At 45.9% G+C, this 24296-nt stretch overlaps 1 protein-coding gene across 1 annotated transcript; it reads right to left on the bottom strand.

Moving 5' to 3' along the window:
- Positions 1 to 796: 796 nt before the first annotated feature.
- On the bottom strand, positions 797 to 23219 carry Slc4a9 (solute carrier family 4 member 9). The gene is made up of 22 exons (XM_040758114.1): positions 23002 to 23219; positions 22599 to 22759; positions 22129 to 22242; positions 21721 to 21770; positions 21432 to 21589; positions 21113 to 21200; positions 20673 to 20827; positions 20326 to 20442; positions 19988 to 20162; positions 19704 to 19837; positions 19306 to 19568; positions 18284 to 18339; positions 17918 to 18106; positions 17679 to 17792; positions 16233 to 16394; positions 15959 to 16137; positions 15029 to 15101; positions 12601 to 12669; positions 12193 to 12366; positions 11017 to 11172; positions 10607 to 10694; positions 797 to 1184 (listed from the first exon to the last, which is right to left on the bottom strand). Exons 1-21 carry the CDS (start codon positions 23217 to 23219, stop codon positions 10641 to 10643), a joined length of 2859 nt encoding a protein of 952 aa, XP_040614048.1. The 3' UTR covers positions 797 to 1184; positions 10607 to 10640.
- Positions 23220 to 24296: the final 1077 nt, after the last annotated feature.

Below are 24296 nucleotides of genomic sequence, written 5' to 3'. Positions count from 1 at the left end.
CAAGCATGGTGGTGCATATCTTTAATCCCAGTGCTTGGGAGGCAGAGGCAGACAGAGCTCTATGAGTTTAAGGCCAGCCTGGTCTACACAGTGAGTTTCAGGACAGACAAGGGCTATATAGTGAGACCCTGTATCAATATTGAGGAAGAGAGAGGGAAACAAGAGAGCAAGAATGTTTCTGCTGCTCTTGCAGCGGACCTGAGTTTGGTTCTTGGCATCCACATCATGTAGCTCACTACCATCTGTAACTCTAGCTTCAGGGGATCCAACACCTTTCTCTCTAGCCCCCTTGGACACCTGCACACAAACTGGTACACACATAAGTAAAAGTAAAATTTAGGAGGAGAGAATGGTTTGGATAGGTATGGCCCACATAGATTCATGTGTTTGAATGCTTGACCCATGAAGAGTGGCACTGTTAGGAGATGTGGCCTTGTTGGTGGAAGTGTGTCACTGTGGAGGTGAGCTTTGAGGTGTTGGGGTACCCCGAATTGAGGAGGGTCCCCAAGCTGGATTCGTCACCCCAAGAATCAAGAGTCCACGCGCCAATTGATGCAACACGCAAGAGGCTTTAATTAGGCATCTGCAGATGGGCCTCTCAGTCAGCTTTTAGACGATTGGCCCCGAGGTTCAGTTACAATCAGCTTTTAAAGACAAAAACCACAAGCTTTTTGGAGGGGTCCCTATCTCGTGACCGGGGAAGGGGGTACGTAACTCCCGACCCAGGGAAGTAGATGTCTTCCTGACCTACATGTTATAAATTCCTCAAACCTTGGCATGAGTTAATTATCTCTCCCTAAGTAAATAGTGTTATCTCCTTGTTTCCCACTAGTCTTGTTTGCCCATCTCTGACACCCTGGTCAGTTCTTCACAGATGGTCGGCAACCTGGAATTGGCCTTTTATGGATTTACAGCCCTTCTGCAATTAAAGTTGCTAAACCATACATTCCATTCTGTGGTATGGCCGGTTCCTGGGATGGGGTCCTTTGTTCACTTCCCAAGTTCTCTAGTGGGGTGCCCTCCCTGTTTAAGCTTATATTTTATTTCTATAAATCCGGGGTCTTTCAGAGGTATCATATGTTCAAGCTATGCCCAGTGTGGCACACAGTCTCCTCTTGCTGCCTAAGGATCAAGATGTAGAACTCTCAGCTCCTTCTCCAGCACCATGTTTACCTTCTTGCCACCTGCAATGACAACAAAGGACTAAACTTATGAACTGTAAGCTAGCCCCAATTAAATGTTCTCCTTTATAAGAGTTGACATGGGCTGGGTTATGGTGGCACCCGCCTTTAATCCCAGCACTTGGGAGGCAGAGGCAGGTGGATCTCTGTGAGTTCGAGACCAGCCTGGTCTACAAGAGCTAGTTCTAGGACAGCCTCCAAAGTCACAGAGAAACCCTGTCTCAAAAAACAAACAACAAACAAACAATCAAACAAAAAGAGTTGACATGGTCATGGAGTCTCTTCACAGCAATAGAAACCCAAACTAAGGCGGGAGAATGGAAAGATGGCTTAGTGGTTAGGAGTATGTGTTCCTCTTACAGAGGACTAGCACCATGTTGAGCACCTCACAGCTTCTTGTAACTCAAGCTTCAAGGGATCTGATACCTACTTCTGGCTCTTGTATGGACTGCATTCAGATGCACATACCCATATGCAGACACACACATAAACATAAAAATATTTTATTAAATGTCAACTGTATGTGTGTCTGTAACCCCAGTGCTGTGGTGGAGGTAGGAGGGTATGGATCAGTATAAGACTGACAGATCCTGGGGCCTTGCTTGCCAGCCAGTCTAGTTAAAATGTAAACTCCACATGTATACAAACCAGACACACACATATATCACATACAAAAAGGTGGATGGTGCCTGAAGAATGACAAACCCAATGTTGACATCTGGCCTCTACACACATATATTCACACAACATGCACACAGGCATGCATTTACACACTTGTACTTGTAAAACCTAATGAAAGGCCAGCAAGATGGCCCAGCAGGTAAAGACACTTGCCACCAAGACTTGGGTGATCCAGGAGCCCACATGGTAGAGGGAGAGAACTCACTTTTACAAGCTCCCCTCTGACCTCATTCACCATCTATGCTTGTGCCCACACACATACACATGTGCGCAGACACACAGATTTTATTTATTTATTTACTGTGTGTATGTGTGTAGGTGCCTTCAGAGATAGAATATCTCCATGTAGCTGGAATTACAGGCAGTTGTAAGTTGCCTGTCATGGGTGATACTAGGAAACAAACTTGGGTCCCCTGGAAGAACAGCAAGAGCTCTTAACCACTGAGATATCGCTCCAGCTCTGTCACCATTTTTTAAGTTAATGAAGCCCAGCATGGTAGTGCTCAGCACTTAGGAGGTAGAGAGGTTGATCAAGAGGTAAGATAAGGGCTGGGCATGGGTGACACATGCCTTTAATCCCAGCACTCAGGAGGCAGAGGCAGGAGGATCTCTGTGAGTTCGATACCAGCCTGGTCTACAAGAGCTAGTTCTAGGACAGCCTCCAAAGCCACAGAGAAACCCTGTCTCAAAAAACCAAAAAAAAAAAGAGGTACGGTAAACCTGGCAAGCAAGTTCAAGGCCATCCTAGGCTACAAAAGACATTGCTGAAAAAAAAAAAAAACAAATCAGTTAAGGAAGCAGAATATGGTGACACATACTTGTAATCTCCAAACTGGAGAGGTATAGACAGGAAAATCACTGGATCTTGAGGTCAGCCTGGGTTACATGGTGAGTTCCAGGCCATTCCAGGCTCCCAGGTGAGGCCCTGCATGTGGTACTATGTTTCCAATCCCAGCATCACGTTTAAGGCAAGCCTGGTCAAATTCAGATGAGTGAGATCTTAAGAAGAAGAAGAAGAAGAAGAAGAAGAAGAAGAAGAAGAAGAAGAAGAAGAAGAAGAAGAAGAAGAAGAAGAAGAAGAAGAAGAAGAAGAAGAAGAAGAAGAAGAAGAAGAAGAAGAAGAGGAGGAGGAGGAGGAGGAGGAGGAGGAGGAAGAAGAGGAAGAAGAAGAAGAAGAAGAAGAAGAAGAAGAAGAAGAAGAAGAAGAAGAAGAGGAGGAGGAGGAGGAGGAGGAGGAGGAGGAGGAGGAGGAGGAAGAGGAAGAAGAGGAAGAGGAAGAAGAAGAAGAAGAAGAAGAAGAAGAAGAAGAAGAAGAAGAAGAAGAAGAAGAAGAAGAAGAAAAAGAAAGAAAGAAAGAAGTGTGGCCATACACACCTTCATCCTAATGCCATGGCTACAAAATGAGTTAATGAGTTTGAGGCCAGCCTAGGGCTACATAAGACCCTATCTCAAAATAAAACAAAACAAAATTTACATATGTTTAAGTTCTATTTAAAGTGTGTGTGTGTGTGTGTGTGTGTGTGTGTGTGTGTGTGTGTGTACATCTGTGGAGGCCAGAATATGTGTCAGATTCCCTGGAGCTGGAATCACAAATGATTGTGAGCCACATGATTCTTGTGCTGGGAACTGAACTTGGGTTCTTTTATAGAGCCACAAGTGCTCTTAACCACTGAGCCATTTCACCAGCCCCACATTGGTTTTGTCTTTTTTTTTTTCAATGTGTGTGTGAGAGAGTGAGTATGTGCATTGCCACAGCATTGCCACAGGGAGTATGTGGAGGTCAGAACCAAGAACAACTTGAGGGAGTAGATTTTTCTCTCATTTCACTATGTGGATTCTAGCTAGAGATTGAACTCAAGTCATTGGGCTTGGTCTACAATGAAGAGCCCTAACAGTTGGAAAATTACTAGCTGTCCTTGGGGTGAGCAGCTGCACTTAAAGATAAACATCTTCCCCTGGTGGTCCTCAAGGACTTGGAAATATTTCCCAGATCTCAGTCCTCAAGGACTTGGAAACATTCCCCAGACCTCAAGGTTACAGGCCAGTCACAAAGTTCATCCAGGGCACGAGTCAGTCAGCCACAAGGCCACAAAGCATATGATTCATGAAGGTCTGGCACCAATTTCCAAACTCTCCTTGCACTCCCATCACCCCATTTGCAGTTTCAGGCTTTAAAAACTCAAGATGACCTTAAACTCACAAGAATCTACCTGCCTCTGCCACCCAAGTGCTGGCATCAAGGGCATAGGCCACCATACCTGGCTGTTGTTTCTGAGACAGGGTCTCATATACCCTAGATTGGCCTCAAACACAACAAATATAGCTGAGGCTGGTCTTGAACTCATGAGCTTCCTGCCTCCACTTCCCAGGTACCAATAATACCGGTGTTCACAATCATTCACAGCTCACACCTCTATTATTATTGTTGTTGTTGTGTGTGTATGATGGGGGCGCATTTTGTGGAAAGTGCTTTTACCTCTGAGCCATCTTGCCTTCTCTCATATTTCCCTTCTTAATACAGTAGTAGCTGGAGAACTGGGCATTAGTGTCACTATCTCGTGGGAAAATCTCTAAGATAACATCCAGGATCTTACCTTGAAAGGGGTAAACTAAACTCAAAGGCTTCACTTTTAGAAATGAAGGGACCAGTCCCCCCCCCACCTGCTGCCTCCTAGATATTGGGTTCCTGTTTGGCCACAAAAAAAAACCACTCCGGGGGAGACCAAAACCTCCCCTGTAGTCTCCAGGATACAGTTCTGAAAACTGTTGGTATCTATGAACAGCAGGCAATGTGCAAGTAACAAGACAAAGCCGTAGAAACCACAGAATGTTCCCTCTCAGTCTGACCAATGAGAATAATTGGTACACAGGTATTTCATGCCAAAATATGACTTTGAGAAATTCTCCTAATTGTTCCCAAATGTCAACCAATCAGAAACCAACCCGTACCTACTGATGTAATCATGTAGCTTTTGTCTTTAAAGCCTAGCAGTACACAGGGAACTTCACTCCCTCTGGAGGCTGCTGCATCAGCTTGCTAGATGGGGTCCCTCTCATGGTTGGATGAACAATTAAAACTTTGCTTTTGCAGTTTAGTGGGTCTGTCTTCCTGGTGGTCTCTGGGGATCTTTGCAACTTGGGCACAACACCTGTCCCATTGTTTTCTATGAGACTCAGAAGCACTTACTAAAGTGTGGAAGGAGCAGGACCAGGACTCCAATTTGAGGAGCAATTTTAACTTACAGGTGAGTCATTCTGCAGGCTGACCTCTGAAACTCTTATGGAGTGTTTGAAGTAACTCAGTTTGCCACACCCCTCACTCATCAAGCTATAAATCGGGAGACACAGCAAGGCGACAGTGCCACCTACCAGGTGTTCTTCATTACAGAAATGGTGTGTTGTCTGCTGTGGCTCGAAGAGCTTGTGTACAGAAAGCCTGTTTGAACCATGAGTCTGGTAGAAGTTCCAGAAAGGAAAAGTGGTCAGTGCTCTATCTGGAAGTTTTCATCTAGAAGCCCTTCTTAAGTTCTGTGTTGTCAACACTAGTAGCACCAGGGAAGAAAACAATAATATTGGAATTTATCAGAGATTTAGATATAAAGGCTTACCAGTTAGAGAGAATCACTTCACTATTACAATGTTATATAAAAACGTCTGAGAAGTGGGTAGGTTTGTCAGTGACCTCTTTGTTCATAAGTCGGCAGTTTTTGTTTTGTTTTGTTTGTTTGTTTTTTTGGTGTTGTTGGTTTTTTGAGACAGGGTTTCTCTATGTAGCTTTGGAGCCTGTTTTGGAATTTGCTCTGTAGACCAGGCTGGCCTCAAATTCACAGAGATCTGCCTGCCTCTGCCTCCCAAGTGCTGGGATCAAAGGCGTGTGCCACCAACTCTCGACTTAAATCCACAGTTTTTATTCGAGATTGAGCCATACTAAAGAGTTCAAAGAAAACAGCAATACTGTCCTATACACCTAGCATTTCATGCGAATGTTAGGAATTCTGGGGAACAACAAAAGAACTCAGAAATACTTCAAACAAAACTGGTTAGACTACTACTTAGAGCCTCATAACCTAGTGTCTAATAATTGACCTCATAAATTCTCTAGTGTTTTCTCATGTGCCATGAGCATGGGAGCAGAGGGATAGAATCTTTAGTAAGATCATCTCAGAGGTGACTTCATTACACAGAAGGGATAGAAGGGGGGAGAGGGAAGGAGGGAGGGAGGGAGGGAGGGAGGGAGGGAGGGAGAGAGAGAGAGAGAGAGAGAGAGAGAGAGAGAGAGAGAGAGAGAGAGAGAGAGAGAGAGAGACTATGCAGGCATGCCTATGGAAAGTCAGTTCTCTTCCTGCTGTGGTGTTGGAAATAGACTTCCAGAGGACCCTAAGTCTATTTCCAGCACCCATGTTGGTGGCTCACACTGCCTATAACACCAGCTCCAGGGATTCTAGCATCTTTTTCTGGCCTCTGCAGGCACCACACACAGACACACACAGACATAAAGAACATTTTTATTTTTTGGTTTTTCGAGACAGGATTTCTCTGTATTGTTTTGGAGGTTGTCCTGGAACTAGCTCTTGTAGACCAGGCTGGCTTCAAACTCACAGAGATCCACCTGCCTCTGCCTCCCAGGTGCTGGGATAAAAGGCTTATACCACCACACCAGCAAAGACAAATCTCTTCACCACCTGCTAGAGAATGTCACCTGCACCTATAACAGTCTCCCATATCTTACTGCAGGAAGATCTGAATCTTGGGAGTTATCTCCCCAATCAACCATCTTTGTTTTCATGAAAGAAAGCTGAGACTGAGACAAGGCCCTTCATCAAGGACCCCTGAAAAGTCTATGACATCACCAGGATGAGAACCAGGTCTTTGAACTCCAGGTTGCATATTCACGACTGTTCCTACATACAGCACGCCTTCCCCTGGCTCTGTCTATGAGACCAGAGGCTGATCTGCCTTCCTAGGCAACTCCTTCACCAGCCTGCCCAGACTCAGAGGCTGAAATGAGTTCTGAGATGAGTTCTGTGTCTGGGGAGCTTTGGTGGTCCTAGTCCTTTTTTTTTTTTTTTTGGTTTGGTTTTTGAAACAGGGTCTTATACAGCCCAAGCTAGTCTTAAACTCACTGTATAGTTGAACTCAGAATTCTCCTGCCACTGCCTTTTGAGTTCTGGAATTACAGATGTGTACTTATGACCCAATTTAAAATATATTATTTTTATCCTAAAGGTGTTCTCCTAATTGTTACTCTCTTTGAGAGGAGTAGTATCTGGGGATCATGTGTTCTCTAAGCAAGAACTCTGCTATTGAACCATCACCTTCATTGTTATTAGTTGCTCTTCTTTGTTTTTGGTGTTTTGGGACAGTCTTGTTATGTAGGCAAGGCTTATCATGAAACTACACTGTGGCTTAGGCTTACCTCAAACTTGAAATCCTCCTGCTTCAGCATCTCCAGTGCTAGGATTTGAGGTGCACATTACCACATCTGGCTCATTACTGTTTTCTTTTTTTATTATCCACAAAGTATTTTTTTTGGTTTTATGAGACAGGGTTTCTTTGTACTGTTTTGGAGGCTGTCGGTCCAGCCCGGCCTCGAACTCACAGAGATCTGCTGCCTCTGCCTCCTGAGTGCTGGGATTAAAGGCATGCGTCACCACCGCCCGGCCACAAAGTATTTTTAAAGATGTATTTATTTTTATTTTATGTATATGAGTATTTTGCCTGCATGTATTTAAGGGTACTTTGTAGATGTCTGCTACTCAAGAAGGCTAGAAGAGATGCTGGATTCCCTAGAAATGGAGTTAGAGATGGTTATAAGTTGCCATATGGATACTGTTCATCATACTCAGGTCCTCTGGAAGAACTGCAAGTGCTTGTAATCGCTGAGCCATCTCTTCAGTTCCTAATATATATATATAAAATTCTTAAGTTTATATACTAATGATGGGTTTGATTATGACATTTTCATTCTCATTATTATTTAATTCCACTCCTAGGTATATACACTATGGAAATTCTTATACTTACAGAAGACATTTTGTGTACTCTTTCTTATCTTTTTCAACTTATAAAATTATTTGTCACATGCATATATGATGATTTGAACAAGAATAGCTGTAGGCTCATTTATTTGAATACTTGATCTCCAGTCAATGGAGTTGTTTGGGAAGGATGAGGAGAGGTGGATTTTTGGAGAAGGTGTGTCATGGGAGGTGGGCCTTGAGGTTTCAAAACAATGGACCAGTTCTGAATTCCTCTCTCTCCTTCTCTCTCTCTGTCTTATGCTTGTGAATGAAGATATGAGCTCTCAGCTACTGTTCTAGTGCCATGCCTGCCTGCCTACTGAAATGCTCCCCACTGTGACAGTCATGAATTCTAACTCTCTGAAACTGGAAGCCCCAAATTAAAATTTTCTTTTATAAGTTGATCTGGTCATGGTATTTTATCACAGCAATAGAAAATCAACTAAGATAATGAGATAGATAGATATATTGAGGAACTATTCAATGGATATTAAGTAACAGGTATGTTATGAAAACCCATAATATGATTCAATTTAATAAACTTGTTGTTCAACCAGTTGGTGGTGGTGCATGCCTTTAATCCCAACGCTCAGTAGGCAGAGGCAGTGGATGTCTGAGTTTGAGGCCAGCCTGGTCTACAGAGTGAGTTCCAGGATAGCCAAGGCTACACAAAGGAACCCTGTCTCAGAAGAAAAAAACTAACATATTGTTCATTGGAATAAATCTTTTCATTTGGCTGTGGTGTTTTGTTTTGTTTGTTTGTTTGTTTTTTGAGATAGGGTTTCTCTTGGTAACAGGTCTAGATAGCCTTGAACTCACAGAGATCCACCTGCCTCTTCCTCCAGAGTGCTGGGTTCAAAGGCTTGTGCCACCATTGCCCAGCTCCTAGAAATAAATCTTCACATAAAACATGAAAATATGGACAGTGGTTATTTCCAGTAAATTTCAATTTCAAAATTTCTATAATGTTTCAATACTTTATAGTAACTTCATTTACTTTTGCAATCAGTAAAACAATAAAGATTACGTGCATTAAAAAATGTCAAGTAGAGAATACCTATTCTGAAAAAAAGGGACTTTTTTTTAATAGACAGGGTCTTTCTACACTGACTATCCTGGAACTTGCCATGTAGACCAGGCTGACCTTGAACTCACAGAAATCCATTTGCTTCTGCCTCCCGGGTGCTTCAATCAAGGGTATGTGCCACCATGCCTGTCCATCCCTTTCTGGTTTTTGAGACAAAGTTTCACATTGTGTACTAGACTGGACTCAAATCTGTGGCAGTCTTCCTGCCTCAGTGTGCCCAGTGCTGGGATTAGAAATGTGAACCACACACCTTTTACAAGTTCAAAAGAAGGTGATTCCCTACAAGCTATCCCTGTCTCAAAAAAAAAAAAAAAAAAAAAAAAAAAGAAAAGAAAAGAAAGAAAAAAAGAAAAAGAAAAAGAAAGAAAGAACTAACACGCTCTGACTTCCTGGATAAAAAACATCTATAAATTGAGAGAAGACACACAGTGATCCCAAAGCAAGTGCACAGGGACACAGCAGGGCAAGGAACAGGGATATGGAAACCTGGGAGATGATGTTCTGGCTAAGTCAGTGAGTTGTTCTTTTGCTGCTAACCTCTCCCACATATGCCCTCTAGGCATACTGAGCCAGACATGGTGGCACACATTTGTAACATCAACACTCAGAATGTAGCAGAAGGGTCACAAGTTAGAGTGCAGGCTAGGTTACATAGTAACACCCTCTCAATTAAAAAAAAGAAAGAAAAGATCCTTTTCAAGTGGTGGAACTTCTTGGACAGATAGAAAAAATGGAGAGAGGTGCTCTGTTATCCCTAAGGAAAGTTCAAACATGGTGTGGCGTCTGCATAGAGTATTTTCCCTCCATTTTATGCTGGCTCACTTCTATTCATCCTTCAGATTTCAAATTATGGACTACTTTTTTTTTTGTTTTTCGAGACAGGGTTTCTCTGTATTGTTTTGGAGGCTATCGGTCCAGCCCAGCCTCGAACTCACAGAGATCCGCCTGCCTCTGCCTCCCGAGTGCTGGGATTAAAGGCGTGCGCCACCACCGCCCGGCTTCAAATTATGGACTACTTTTAACTAAACTTTTTCTTACTCCTTCCGTACCTCCATGCAAGGGTTCTCTGCTCTTATGGCTTGTGCTTCTTTCCTTATCCAGCACTCTCCCATAAAAGTTGCCCATGTTTCTGCCTCTCCCACTCCAATTTAAGCTTCTTGAGATCAGGGGCTATGACTGTTTTGTCTATTCTATATGGATAAAAATAAGAAGTGCTATGTGGGTGAACACAGTGAAAGGTTGAGAGACCAAGGACTAGAGAATCCTCCGCTTGTCTGGAGGGAACATGGTTCTTGTTCTTACCAAGCCTCAGGGAGGAGGCTCCTGGCAGAGGAAGGGAGCATAGACTTTATTCTTCCCTCTGCCCTTTCCATTCTTCCCTACACTGCACCTCCATCTCCTGGGATCTGTTAGGAATAAGCTTGAACTCCCCCTACTGGTAAAAATTCAGAATTGCCCCCTGGGAATTCATTCTTCCCTCTGGGAAGTTCCTTCTACTTCCTCCACAATTCCAGAGTTCATGAGGCAGGAATATGAGTAGAAAACAAGGATATCCATCCAGCGAACATTAAGTTGCAAGTTCTGACCCCACGCCTCTCCTCCCTCAACACCAAGAGCACTCTGCCCCACACCCTCACCTTGTGTCTGTTTCCTGGGGCCTCCGCACTCCAACTAATTCACAGAGATGTTGATTTCTGGAGCCTTTGGCTGATACATCAGTTCTGACTGTGGAAGAAATATCCAAAGACAGTTTTTTGGGAACAGACCAAAAAAAAAAAAAAACCAGAAAGAAGCATGAATAAAGGGACTCAGGAATTCACATTCAAAACAAAAGATCAGACTTGAGAAGATAACTCATGGAGCTGTGTGCCTAGCTCTCTCCACCTCCATGGGCTCGTAAACCAGAGTTCTGCCTGTGGGGGAAGATTTCCCTAAGCCTTTCACTCTCCCTATATTAGTACAGAGACAAAGGGAATGACAGTGCTGATTTGGTCTTCAGGTTAAATGGAGATATCAGACAGTTAGAAGGACTCAGCCAGGAGCTTACATCTTCATCATCACTTCTGCTGGACAAATGGTCTGGTTCCAGTCGGTGCTCAGGGATGTTCCTCTCCTCCCCTGGCATGAGCTCATCCAGCCAGAGGAGCTCCTGTGGTGAAAAAACCCACTCCAGTGCTTTTCGGACTCCTACCAGGCCCAGTAACTGTAGAATAGAAACAAGCCCCAGGGCTGTCAGCAACTGCAGCTGGGACTAGCAGTCTTATGCTTCCTGTTATTTCACTGAGTGCTGACACACTTCTATGAAGTAGACCCATTTTTGTTTGTTTGCTATTGCTTTGTTTGGGGGATAAGGTTTTATGTACCTCAGGCTGGTCTTGAATTTCCCATGTAGCTAAGGATGACCTTGAGCTCCTGATTCTTAACCTCTCAAGTGTTAAGTGTTGGGATTACAAGTGTGTACCACCATCATGCCTAGCTCCCCCCCCCAGACATTTCACTGTGTAGTTCAGTGGTAGCACTGGCTGGCCTGAAACTCACTATGTAAACTAGGCTTACCTTGAAATTGGGGTGATCCCCCTGCCTCCACCTTCTGAGTGCTGGAATTACAGGTGTTCACCACCACAACCAGTTTTATTTTGTCTTGATTTTTAAGACAGTATCTCACTTTGAGGTTCAAACTGGCCTCAAATACAATGTGATCTTTCTGCCTTAGCTTCCCAAGCACTGGGGTGTACAAGCAAAAATCACTGTACCTAATTTACTCCCACTGTACATAAAAGGCAACTGAAGCCCTGAAAGATTAGTAACTTCCCTGAGGTCACACACCTGGCATGTGGTAACCAGATTGGTCCTACTGCAAATTAACAGACAGCCCCACTGAGTAACAAAGTATCAATATTGCCCTTCCAGGAGCTCAGTTATTTTGGGGGTTTGTGGACAAGCCCAAATTAGAAAAGTTGGTGAATCAAGAGTCCTAGGACTAGTAAGTATCCTGCAGCCATTTATGTTTCTTATCCTGGAAGAGCCAGGGAAAGTAAAAGAGGAGTATTCTTCAGTCACCCTCCCAAGCCCAGAGTCTCCAAGAACTGCTCAACATTCCCCCTCCAAGTTACCATAAGTGGGAAGATAATGGCTGCAGGGGTAGACTTGATTATCCAAAGCAGACCCAGGCAGACAATCTGGATGGCTCCAAGAACTGCTCAACATTCCCCCTCCAAGTTACCATAAGTGGGAAGATAATGGCTGCAGGGGTAGACTTGATTATCCAAAGCAGACCCAGGCAGACAATCTGGATGGCTGTGAACAGGTGCACTCTGCTCAAAGGCACATGCCGCAAGAGAAACATGTCTGGCTGATGCTTTGTTGGTATCAACAATAGCTGCACTCTCTTCATGAACTGGGGGAATGAGAGAAAAAGAAAGCAGGATGATGGATGGGGTAATTTAGAGGGTGTCACTGTAGGCTACATGAACTTCAAGGGGAAGGGAAGAAGGCTCCCTTGGCATCCCCATCTAGAGCATGGATGGCCGCAGAGCTCTTATGTCCAGGAGGAGCAGGATAATAGAGATGAGGGAGATTGGCAAATATGGGGAGGAGGAGTAGGGTTGCTAGGCGATTGTAATGAGCTCACCTGGATGCTGCTGAGTGCTGCTACCCCCATGTACAGGAAGATGCCATAGAGCACAGGCATTGGGATGAACTAGCAGAAGAAGAGAGACAGCAAAGGCGCTTACCTTCTAGCCTCCCATGTGTCCCACCTTAGGCCTCCAGACTGGAGTCTGCCAAGCCTTTCTTTTCCTTTCACACCCCACATGCCTGATTTCATTGAGTCTTTTCACGCAATCACGTGAGATATATTATTATTATTGTCTGCATTTTACAGATGAGGAAATAGACAAAGTAACTTGCCCATACCTCACCTACCTCACCAATCTTTTTTTTCCAACATGATATTGCTAGCCTGGAACTCTACATCCTCCTGCCTCATCTCCTGAATGCTGGGATTACAGTGTGCCACCACACCCAGCTGCCTCTTGTCTTATTATCACATTGTCCTCAGCTCTGCATGCTCCCATATACTGTCCACTTTCCATTCATATGCTGGCATTTGTTCCTTGCCCTTTCAAAGCCTTTTGCTTTGCTGTTCTTTCCTCCTAAAATGTTCCTCATGCATTTGATCAAGCACTTGGGAGGCAGAGGCAGGAAGACATAGTGAAACCCTATCTCTACCAACCAACCAATTGATGGATCAAATACTCCTCTCTTGGACTTTATATCCACTCAAAGTTCATCTCATTTCACTCTGGAAAGGTCTTCTCTGACTGCTCAATCTGAAGTAACCCTGGCACTGTTTGTAAAATTTTTAAATATTTATTTACTACTATTATTGTATGTGTTCCACAGTTTGCATGTGGAGGTCAAAGGTCAACTTGTGGGGTGGGTTCTAGGGAGTGCACTAGGGTCAGTCATCCATCTTGCGTGGCAAATGCTTTTGCCCACTGAACCATCTTGCTGGGCCAGCCCTAGCACTCTTAATCATCTTATCCATTTTATTTTTTCCCCATAGGAGTTGCCATCTGACATTATCCTATTGCTTTAACTTCTAAAAATCTGTCCTCTTTCACCAGACTCCCAGGAGGATGGAGACATATGCTATCACCACTGTATTCCTGGAACAGTGGTTGGTAAACCATCTATGAGAGTCAACCTACTTAGCAAGTGGTTAATCCAGTCCGTCTGGCTCTCCGGCTGCATTGCTTGTACCCAACCTCCATGACCTTGGCCCTGCCTAACCTCCTGCTCTTGTCCTTCTGCCAATGACTCTTGTTTGACATTTACACACCCTTCTTGACTGCTTTTCTGCTTGGCTTGTTGACCTTTTCTTCTATAGCTAGCTAGTTATGGGGTGTGTGTGTGTGTGTGTGTGTGTGTGTGTGTGTGTGTGTGTGTGTGTGTGTGTGTGTAAAGCTTCTGGCAAAGTTTGGTTTCATATTCCTTTTCAGTACTTTTCTTCCCTTCTCTTAGGTACCAAGGACAGTGGGGTACCCAGCAGAAACTTCATAAGCCTTGAGAAAGAGTAAAGGGCTTTTTGCTTCAAAGTTTTTCTGGGATATGAGCACACACATAGCCATAAACTTGTTGGGAGACTAGAACAAGGACAGAGCTAGAACCCTAGGGATGACAGCATCCACATATCCTACTCCACCGAACAGTAATCCTGCTGGCCAAGAAATTAGGTAAAGTTTTTAAATCTTTACTTTTTAGATAAGGTCTCATGTAAACTAAGATGGTCTCAATCCTACTGTATAACTGAGGCTAGCCTTGAACTCCTGATCCACCTCCTAAGTGCTTGAATTACAAGTATGTGACCACCATACCTGGTCTATTTTTATTTCTTTTGCTGTTATTGTTATTACATCTCTCTCTCTCTCTCTCTCTCTCTCTCTCTCTGTGTGTGTGTGTGTGTGTGTGTGTGTGTGTGTGTGTGTGTGTGTGTGTGTGTGTAAGCATGGAGATCAGAGAATAACTTGTTGGAATCAGTTCTTTCCTTCCATCTTGTAGACCCAGGCACAATATCAAATTCAGGCCTTCAGTCTTCTTAGCAAATCTCTCTCTCTCTCTCTCTCTCTCTCTCTCTCTCTCTCTCTCTCTCTCTCTCTCTCTCTCTCACACACACACACACCACTTTTTTGTTTCTTTTGAGAGACAGGGTCTCACACTATAGCTCAAGGTGGCCTGCAACTTATTGTGTACACAGGCTGGCCTCAAAGTTGAAGCAAGCCTCCTGCCTCAACCTCCTGGCTCTGAGGTTACAAGTATAATCCACCATGCTCTGGAAGGCTGGGTTTTTAATCTGAGAAATTGGTGGGCACTGACAAATTATTTTCCGTCTTTAACTTTCGGGTTTCTTATTTGTAGAGTGTGTGTGTGTCTCCCAGGGTTAGTTAACATGAGGATTTTTGAAACAATGCTTCAGTTCCTGGAGCACTATAAATATTCAACCAGAGTCAGATCTGTTGTTATTGCTGCATTAGCTCTGATCCTGGCCAAACATGTACCTTGAGCACAGGAGCCAGGAAGATGGAGACACCTGTAAGGATGAACACCACCAAACCCGTCAGCCTCTGTTCCCTGTGAGGAGAAAGGGGAATTAGCTGGGTCTAAGAGTCCTCCTGGAGCACCCAGGTTAGAACCACTTAACAAGACCTAGCACAAATCTGACATCCAGAGAGAAGAGAGTTTCCCTCTATAGGTTACCTGGCAAAGGCCCCTTGCCTACTGTAAAAAAATTAAAGGAAAGGCAAAGTACTCCCACATGGGACTTTCAGTTCAGGTTCATTGTTGTTCTGTTTTGTTTTTTAAAATGTTTTATTGCATTCTACTTATTTATACTGTGTATTGCATGTATGTATGTATGTGCACGTCTTGGTGTATATATGGAGGTCAGAGGATAACTTACAGGAGTCAGTTCTTTCCTTTTACCACCCAGATCCCAGGAAGTCACGAGACATGGCCAGAAGTACCTTTACCCACTAAACCACCTCACCAACCCATTGTGGCTTTTGTTTGTTTTAGTGGTTCTAAGAATCAAACCTGGGGCCTATATGTACTAGGTGAGCACTATCACTGAATTCTATCCTCAACTCCATAGTTCGTTATTTATTTATTTATTTTGGTTTTTCGAGATAGGGTTTCTCTGTCTATCAGACCTGGTTGTCCTGGAACTCACTCTGTAGACCAGGCTGGCCTTGAACTCACAGAGATCTGCCTGCCTTGGTCTCCAAAGTGCTGGGATTAAAGGTATGCACCACCATTACCTATATAACGTCCTTCTTGAGGCCCCTCATCCATCTCAAAGTGCACTTGTTTTCCCCACTGAAGTTCCTAATGGGCTTAAGCTTAGAATTCAAGATGCCCTAAAAGCTCACACATCCCACCACCCTTTTGCCACACCCTTCTCACACCAGCCTACTGATTATATGCTTTACCTGATGCCCAGGAAGTGGGGGGCTTCACCAGGGACAAAGGCTTTGCTCTCTCTCCGAAGACTATCCATGTGGGCCAGGGAGATGACAGTGGCTGAGACATACCAGGGCAGCCCAAGTATTGATGTGAGCAGCATCAAAACAGCTACACAAAGGAGGTCCAGGTGGAAGCCAGCTCCCTTCTGCAGGAAATGGGGATTGCTTTGAAGCTGGAAGTGCCATCTGGACCCCACTCTGGAGTTTCTCTCTTGTCTAGGGCCTTACCCGATAGCCTTACCTGCAGTTTATATTCTGCACGGTTGAGGATGACTGCTGTGATCTGCTGGTCCATGAAGATAAGGATAGACAGCAGCAGAGCAGGCAAGGCAGCTGCCACACTCAGCCACCAGGGGTTAGCTCCAAAAGGAGACACCAGCCAGCCACGCCCAGGGAGTGTAGGCTGAGGGGACATTCCGTGGACAGATTGGAAAATGTCTCCCAGGAATGCCTCAGCTGCACACCCCTACTCCCACCTTGGCACTCCACCACAATCCACCTCTTCTCTCAAGACCTTAGATTCTAGGTGGGAGCGCTAACACACACACATACACACACACACACACACACACACACACACACACACACACACACACCTCCTTCCGTGTATCCCAGTGCCTTAAAAGAGAGCAGAAAGGAGGGACTAGTCTGGATGGAGCCAAGGGCTCTGGACTTTGGTTCTCGGGGCCCTCTCTCACCCCCCCCTCTGGAAGAGTTGGTGAATATAACCTGCACACACTGCTTTGTTCTTATTCAAAACCTTCCACCTTAGACTCATACCCCACCCCACCATCCAGAATGGGGCAGCTCAGGTTCAGACCTGCCTCGATCTGGGGCAGAGGTGGGGTACAGTTAGGTGTGTCTGCATCTGCTCTGATTATAAGCATCTGTGGTGGGGAGGGGTTCTAGGTGATTAGCTGGGGTTCTGAGCCCTAAAACCACCCCCATTAGAGCCGCTTTGCTGTCTTGCCCTGGCGGAGTCTGGGGGAAAAACTTCCTATTGTCCAAGCAAAGCTGGTACTGTATACTGCCATGCCCTCTAGAAGGAGCTCCAGCTTTATTGAATCAGAGTTGGCAGTGAGGAGTATAAAGAAGAGTAGAGTATATGGAAGTGGGTAGGACCATGCCAGGGGCAGGAAGAAGCCACAACAGCAGCATTTGATATGTGCCAAGCACTGTAGCAACTATTTACACTATAACATGTAAACTCAAAACCTATGGGAGAATGGCTATCAATTACCCCATTTTTATAGACTAAAATTCTCAGGGGAAGTATGGTGGTGCATGCATGTGATCACAGCACATGGAGGGTTAAAGCCAGCCTCAGTTACTCGTGGAGTTTGAGGTCAATCTGAACTACAGGAGGCTCTGTTACCAAAAAACATAGATGCCTAGAGCCTGCTAGGAAAAGGCAGAAATGGAATTCAAATCCAAGCCTGCTGCCCAGAGCCCATCCTCCAACACCTACCCTACAATAACAGCTATTATATACAGCATTCCTCATTCCTTATGTGTCCGCTGAAATACCTCATTTCATCATTCAATAATTCTGTGAGGCCACTATTTTTACAGTTTCTATCATGAGTGAAAGAAAAGGCTCAGAGGAAGAGAAGTATGGAATTCATTTATCTTATTACTCAAAAGTTACTATCCCCCTTATCCCATCCTTATTCTGTCCATCTCTCACCTTGAACTCTGTGGGCACCAAGAGCTTCGGTGTGGCTAGGCCCAGAAAGGCATCAAGGCTACAGCCCAGCAGGATGGCCAGGATTGAGGAAAAGTCACTGAACACCTTGCGCACCTGGCCATAGAGTGGACGGTTTACTCTGGGCCTGCCATCCCATTTCTTTTTTAACATTTCCCATTTGCAGATGGGATCCAGGGCCAAAACCAGACCTTTCACACAGAAGGAAAAATGGCGCTTACCACAGAGGGGAAGAGACGGCTGTCCTTTACATTCTTGAGGGCCATTGCACAAAAGAAGGAAGTAAAGAAGAGGAGAAGGGAGAAGAAGGCAATGTCTGGCACTGTATGGCAGCTGGGCCCACGAGGGTAGCCTCCGTGCTGGATGCACTCAGGGGGAGACAGCAAGGAGGCATTGACCAGGCCTAGGTGCTGAATAGAGGAGTAGTGAGGCATTGGACAAGTGGGCAACAGAGGACATCAGGAACCCAGGGTTGGCCTTAGGCTACATCCAAGTAACCAATGAAGCTCTCTTTCCTCTATGGGTGGGAAGGGCTGAAAACCTCTAACAGTTTTCTTTCTCAGACCTTTCTAGGTGCAGACTCTCACCATGCTTAAGGCATCTGCGTCTTTGTGCTTTATATTTGTCCACTCAGATGCATTTCCTGCGAAGAAGAGAATTCTGCTGTAAGACCTCTTCCTTGAGAAACTTTTCTCCTAGGATTCCAATTTGTTGTTCCACCTGAACTAGAAAGTTCTTGGTTCTGATCATTCTGCTGATTCTGTTGCACTTCAGTGTGTTCTCAAGTTGCTACTCCATACACTCACACCCTCAGATTCTCTACCATCTGTATCTCTGGTGCTGAGCACAAAACTGAGCCACAACACTTGCTCATCAAACATGGACCAAATGCATGAGCTCATAGATCTAAGTGTCCAGAGAAAGAAGTCTCATTCAGGACTAATTTGAAAAGATGTTTTTAGCTAGGTAGTTGATGGCTCACGATTATACTCTCAGCAGTTGGAGGTTAAGGCAGGAGCATCAGGGGTTCAAGGTCATCATTGGTTACCTAGTGAGTTGGAGACCATACTAGGCTACAATAGACCCTGTCTCTCCCTGGACTGCCCCCTCCCCTCAAAGGGTACCTTCCCCCAGTCCTGGTACTACCTTCCATGTGGAGGGGTCTATGCAAGCATAACACTCCAAACCCCACCCCATCTACTTTTGCTCAGGAGTCAGGAACTGTGATTTATTTGCTTTGTGACTTTTGGAAGTGAAAGTAGGCATGCCTGGTCCTCCCTTTTCTGTCTTCTCTGGAGAGTAAGCAGCCTGGTTGGTGTATTTAGCTCTGCTCCTCTGGTGCAAAACAGTCCCCCATCCAGTACTGCCATCCTTGGGTGGGTAAGTCTAATTTTGGCTTCACTCTTAGGAAGCCCATTAACTCATACTCTTCTGTCAGGGCTGTCAGAAATAAACACAATCCTGGGATTTCCATAGATTTATTTTGTAACTGATCCTGAACCAGAAAGGAGACTTCTGGCTATTGGATAAGTACTCTGCATTCTACTGAACTTAGCCCATTTCCCACTTCTTTCCTCACCTGGCTAAAGTACCAGTTTCCCTCACCTACCTCCTGGGCCTGGGTATTCACAGAAGCAACCATAGGCAGGAGATCCTGGCCTTTGGATTGGGTAGGCACGAATCAAGTTCAGCATTTTCCCCACAGCATCATAAATGAAGATGAGGCTGATGAGAGCACAGAACCCTTCCTCTGTGAATCGGGTGAAGTAGCGCACCAGCAAGCTGGCCTCTGTAGCCACCAGCACCAAGCAAAATGTGGCCACCCAGACGCCTACCCACAGGCGGAAAGGCAGGTAGTCCAGGCTGTGATCTCTGTGGGAGTGAAGACAATCAGGACTGTCTGGTCCCCACCTAACCCAGGGCAGGTGCCCCTCAAAGCCAGAGACAGCCCCCCACCCTCTCCTCATCACCCACCAATGCACTGTAGAGGTAAGAGAGGCCTCCTACCTGCTAAAAGAAAAAAGCAGGCGCTCAAATACCAGCACTGGCCCCGTGCTGCTAAGGATGGTGAGGGGCTGGCCTGCCATCAGGCAGAAGGCAGCTCCAGCCACTGCTGTGCCCAGGAAACTTTCCAGCACTCCCTGGAAGTGGACATAGCTCTTCCTAGGACCCTGGCATTCCAACATAGGAGCCCAAGCTCCAGGGGTATCTCAGCCCCACTCACAGTCCCAAGAGGTCAGGCAGGAGGAACACCAAAGTTTATGCCAATCTTATCATACAAACCCACGCACCTGGGCACCTTCAGTGGCGTCTCCCAGCAGACCCCCAAAAGTAATGGCGTTCGTGACTGTGGCCAGGTAAATGTAGAGCACGGCTGAGAAACACTGGGGGTGTAGGGCGTCCAAAAAATCGCTGGGGTACCAGCACGCTTTCCGGCGCACATCCTGGACAAGACCCCCAAACAGCCTCCCGCCCGAGGGTCGTCAGCGATCTATGTTTCCACACCCCACACCTGCATCCTACTTTTCTCTGCATCCAGGAGAGCCCCTCCCGCATTGCCTGCACATTTTGATGCCCCTGTTACACTTCCACAGTATCCCAACCCTTATTCCCACCCAGCTCTCCTCACCTGCCTGTCCTTTGCAACTCTGGACTGGATGTGTGCTGTCCAAGGTGGTGCCTGTCCTCTGCCTGGGCTGCAATCCTGTCGGAGAAGCCGGTAACTTCCTGCAGTTCTGAGCATAGTCTGAGCAGAAAGGGGGAACCCCAGGTGGATTGACATCTCCAGCCAACCTGAGATTTGACTCCAGAGTATGTGATGCCCCGCCCCCTGGAGGCTGGACTCGCTCATACTGTAGAAGATACATCCAGGTCACAGGTCAAAGCCCCCCCCCACGTGAATGCCAAACTTAGCTGAGGAGCGCTGTAGACCCATAACCAAAGGGAAGATCTGTGTGGAATTAGGACCCCAGATACCTTTTCTGCTGAGAGGGTAGGCATTTGGGCGGGGGAATCCGGGCGGTCCGGTCCCACCGACCTGGGGGTAGAGTTGTCACCTCCTGTAGGAAGGCATCCAGGGCTGCCAGAAGGTCATGAGGATTGCTTGCCCGACGAACTGACCACTGGAATTGCTGCATTTAACATCACAGAGAGGACAGTAGATGAATTATTTGGATTCTTAAATGTGTTTTCACAAAACCACCCACAAGGAGAAATTCATAATTTACCCACAAATGCATTCATTCATTCTGGGCCTATTATAATGCAGCTACATCAGTAGTTATGGAAACATCAGGCCCCATGTTACAAGCACAAAGCCACACTCAGCCTCACTGTTATTTCTGATCGGAGTCTATATGAATGTGCCACACTCACACACACAAATATGCACACAGAGGAACACCTGCTCCACTCACCCTGTCACTGAGGAGGACAGCTGCCGCCCTACCCATCTCATGGTAGCTCCTTCCCTGGGTGGGAGGACCCAAAAGGAGGCAGAAAAACCTGAAGAAGGAATAGGCAGGCTGCTTCCTCATAGGGCAGCAGTGTCTGCTACGAGTAGCTTCTGACACTTAGCCCTGACCCCCCTACTTGCTCAAGTATATGCCAGCTCTTCGGAATGACCTCTGGGTATCATTTCCTAGATACTCTTAGGGAACTGGACCCAAAGACCCCACGCTCCTCAGTTAAGGCCCTTCTTCTGTGCCCAAGAACCCTGACTCTCAGTCACCTCACCTGCTAGGCAAGATCACCTCTGTAAGAGGCTCCAGCACCACTGGATTCCGCAGTCTTACGAAGGCCCCTAGTGGTTGAGCCAGGAAACCCAGCTCTCCTGCCAACACTGCTGCTGCCTCAGCTCCCGGAGGCAGCTTCTGTCTCAAGGGGTTCCAGTGCTGAATGTCAGGGTATGAGAGATTATTTAGGGAGGGAGATGTTGGCAGAAACTCAACTGAGGAGCCTGGTGAAAGGTGGATCTCTTAATTCCTACTCTCCACCCAGCCTTGCCCAAGGAAGGGTCACAAACCTTGGAGGGGGTGTCCTCATCATGAGAAGCATTTCTGAAAGCGTTTGACCCTACAAAACCAGAATACATAGTGGTTAAACCGAGCACAAGCTTTAGGGGCAGGCCTACTAGGGGATAGCTGTGATACACGTCTCCAGGGTAACTGAAGATTAAATGAAAGATACTGCATGTAAAGCTCCTGGCACAATCCTGCCACGTACACCCCTCTGGAGAACCCTGGCTGTTACGGCTCTGGAACTCCCACTCTTCTGCCTTCACAGGCAGTTACCACCAGTTTCCTCTTGCCAGTGAATCTTGGCCTGAGGATTGAACCAAGTCGAGGCTACCCCTGGCTCAAGACAAATAGAAGATACCTGGGATCCTCCTATCCCAGAGTCTTGATCCTAGGCCCGTAGAAGCATGTCTCACCTCTGCAGGGCCTGATGCCTGGGGTCTGGATGTGGTGCTGGGGTCTCTGCAGCAACAAAGCTTGGAGCTGTCCTCGCAGTTCTGGGCTAAGTGACTCCCCACTGATTACCTGCTCTGCAGAACAGACATGAAGTTCAAACCCCCTCCTGAGAGTTCTCTGTCCTACCACTGGCTCCCTCCCCTGCTTCTCATTCCTTGAATCTTTCCTTCTAGAGTCTCAGGAAATGAAAGGGCTAATGAACTCCCCGCTCTGTTAAACTGGGCTGCCTAATTTTCAGTGACCCCCGTGTTCTCTGCTTACCAGGCATACTGAGACTGAAGGCATACCTCACTGCCCCAACACCTTTTTCATAACTATCTCTGTGACAGAAATAGAAAGTCCCTAGGGTAGGATGGAGGTGGGATAAGCTCTGGAAGATTCTAAGATCTGAAGGGAAATCACCAGGGAAAGGGGTGTCTTCCAGTCCTACCCACAAGCTCCAGGAGGCTCTGAGCTTGACAGTCCAGCAGTACAATACCCTCGGCCAACAGACTTCGAAGTTTCTGGAGGCTGGGTAATGCCAGGGTAGGCACATATGGGGCACTCCATCGGCCTGCACCTACTTCTAGCTTTTCTTCGAACAGCATCCACCTGTGATGAAGGGAAAGACAGTGTTATTGGGAAACTATCCCATGTCTAGAACATAGGGCAGTGTGGCTGCCTTTGACCCAGTTATACAGAAAGTATCTCTCCCTGAGCAGTTATCCTTCAGTGGGTCTCAGAGAACTCAAAACCATACTGTAAAGGAAGACGAGTCTTATGGAAAGAAGGAAAGGGGAAAATGCCAATTTGAGATGGGAAGAATGTTATAGAACTAACCAGGTTCCACTCACCTGCCTGTCTCTCTCCATTCCAGTGCCTGGGGCCAGCCCAACAGCTCATTTAGTTGAATGAAGAGCAGAGGGTCCTTGGATACCCCTGGTTCCCCACTGTTTGTGTCTGAGGGACCACCAAGGCTGGGACCAGGGCCAAGGCCACTGTCCAGTTCCTCTGCAAGAACATTTTCATTAGCACTAGAATGTTCAAAATCCTCTTGGCCTGGCAGCTTCATCTTGAAGAGGCTTGCACAAAATCTTGGGAGCTATGCTGTCTTGGCGGCCCTCTGGCTGGTTGCATTTATACCTCACCACTCACCACAGCACAGCACAAGCAAAGCAAAGCCTGTTGGCTCTGGAAAATACCAGTCATCTTCTCCTCTACTTGTTCTCTGACCCCTACTGGCCTAAGTGTTTGTAAGACTAATTTAACCATTCCCAGACCTTTCAGAAGCGCCCAAGCTGTGTATGTGTATCAGGTCTGATCTCAATGTATTTTGTGTAAATAAATAGGAGTAACCGGTACCCAGGCCAGATTCTGTTATTCCTGGCCATCCTGTATCAAATAAATATTGACACCAAAATTTCAGGACTGTTTGGATGTCAACAATATAGAATAGGGGCCACAGACACACATTTGAACAAAGAAGGAACTAATAAATAACTAGGCTCATGGAAGCTAGGCAGGACAAGGGAGATAGAGGGTAGAGGGCTGTTAAATGGGCTAACTTTGGAAGGTGGAGACAGATCATGGAGAATGCAATGCCTATATCTTAAATTCTTCTATCCAATATCTGGAAATCAAAGTTAGCTGTGTGCCCCTTTAACTTGGACCCTCACTGAAGGTGGTAGAGGGGTGTGTGTGTATGTGTGTGTGTGTGTGTGTGTGTATGTTGTTGTTGTTGTTGTTCCTGGAGCCAAAGTTACAAAAAACAATGTGGTCCTTTATCAAGTTCTATTTATTCTACCTTCCAAATATGCCCAAAATCCAACCACATTCCCCCGCTCCAGCACTACTACTATGATCCAAGCCACTTTCATTTCTTACCTGAATTATTCCAGTAGCCCACTAGCCTTTTGTAACTTTGGCTTTGGATCTTCCTAACTTTCCAAAGTCTGTCTTCCAAACAGCAGCCGTAAGGATTTTGTTTGTTTGAGACAGGGTCTCACTATGTAACCCTGGCTGGCCTGGAATTTGTTACAGAGACTGAGTTGGTTTTGAACTCTCAGAGATCTGCCTGCTTCTGCCCCCTGACTACTACTGGGCTTAAAGGAATGTACCACCACCCCTAGCTAAGGGTTCTTTTAAAAAT

Source organism: Mesocricetus auratus, unplaced genomic scaffold, assembly GCF_017639785.1.
Source record: "Mesocricetus auratus isolate SY011 unplaced genomic scaffold, BCM_Maur_2.0 Super-Scaffold_100015, whole genome shotgun sequence".
Classification (NCBI taxonomy): Eukaryota; Metazoa; Chordata; class Mammalia; order Rodentia; family Cricetidae; genus Mesocricetus; species Mesocricetus auratus.
The sequence above is the reverse complement of the archived record's forward strand: the minus strand, read 5'-3'. Positions and strand labels throughout refer to the sequence as shown.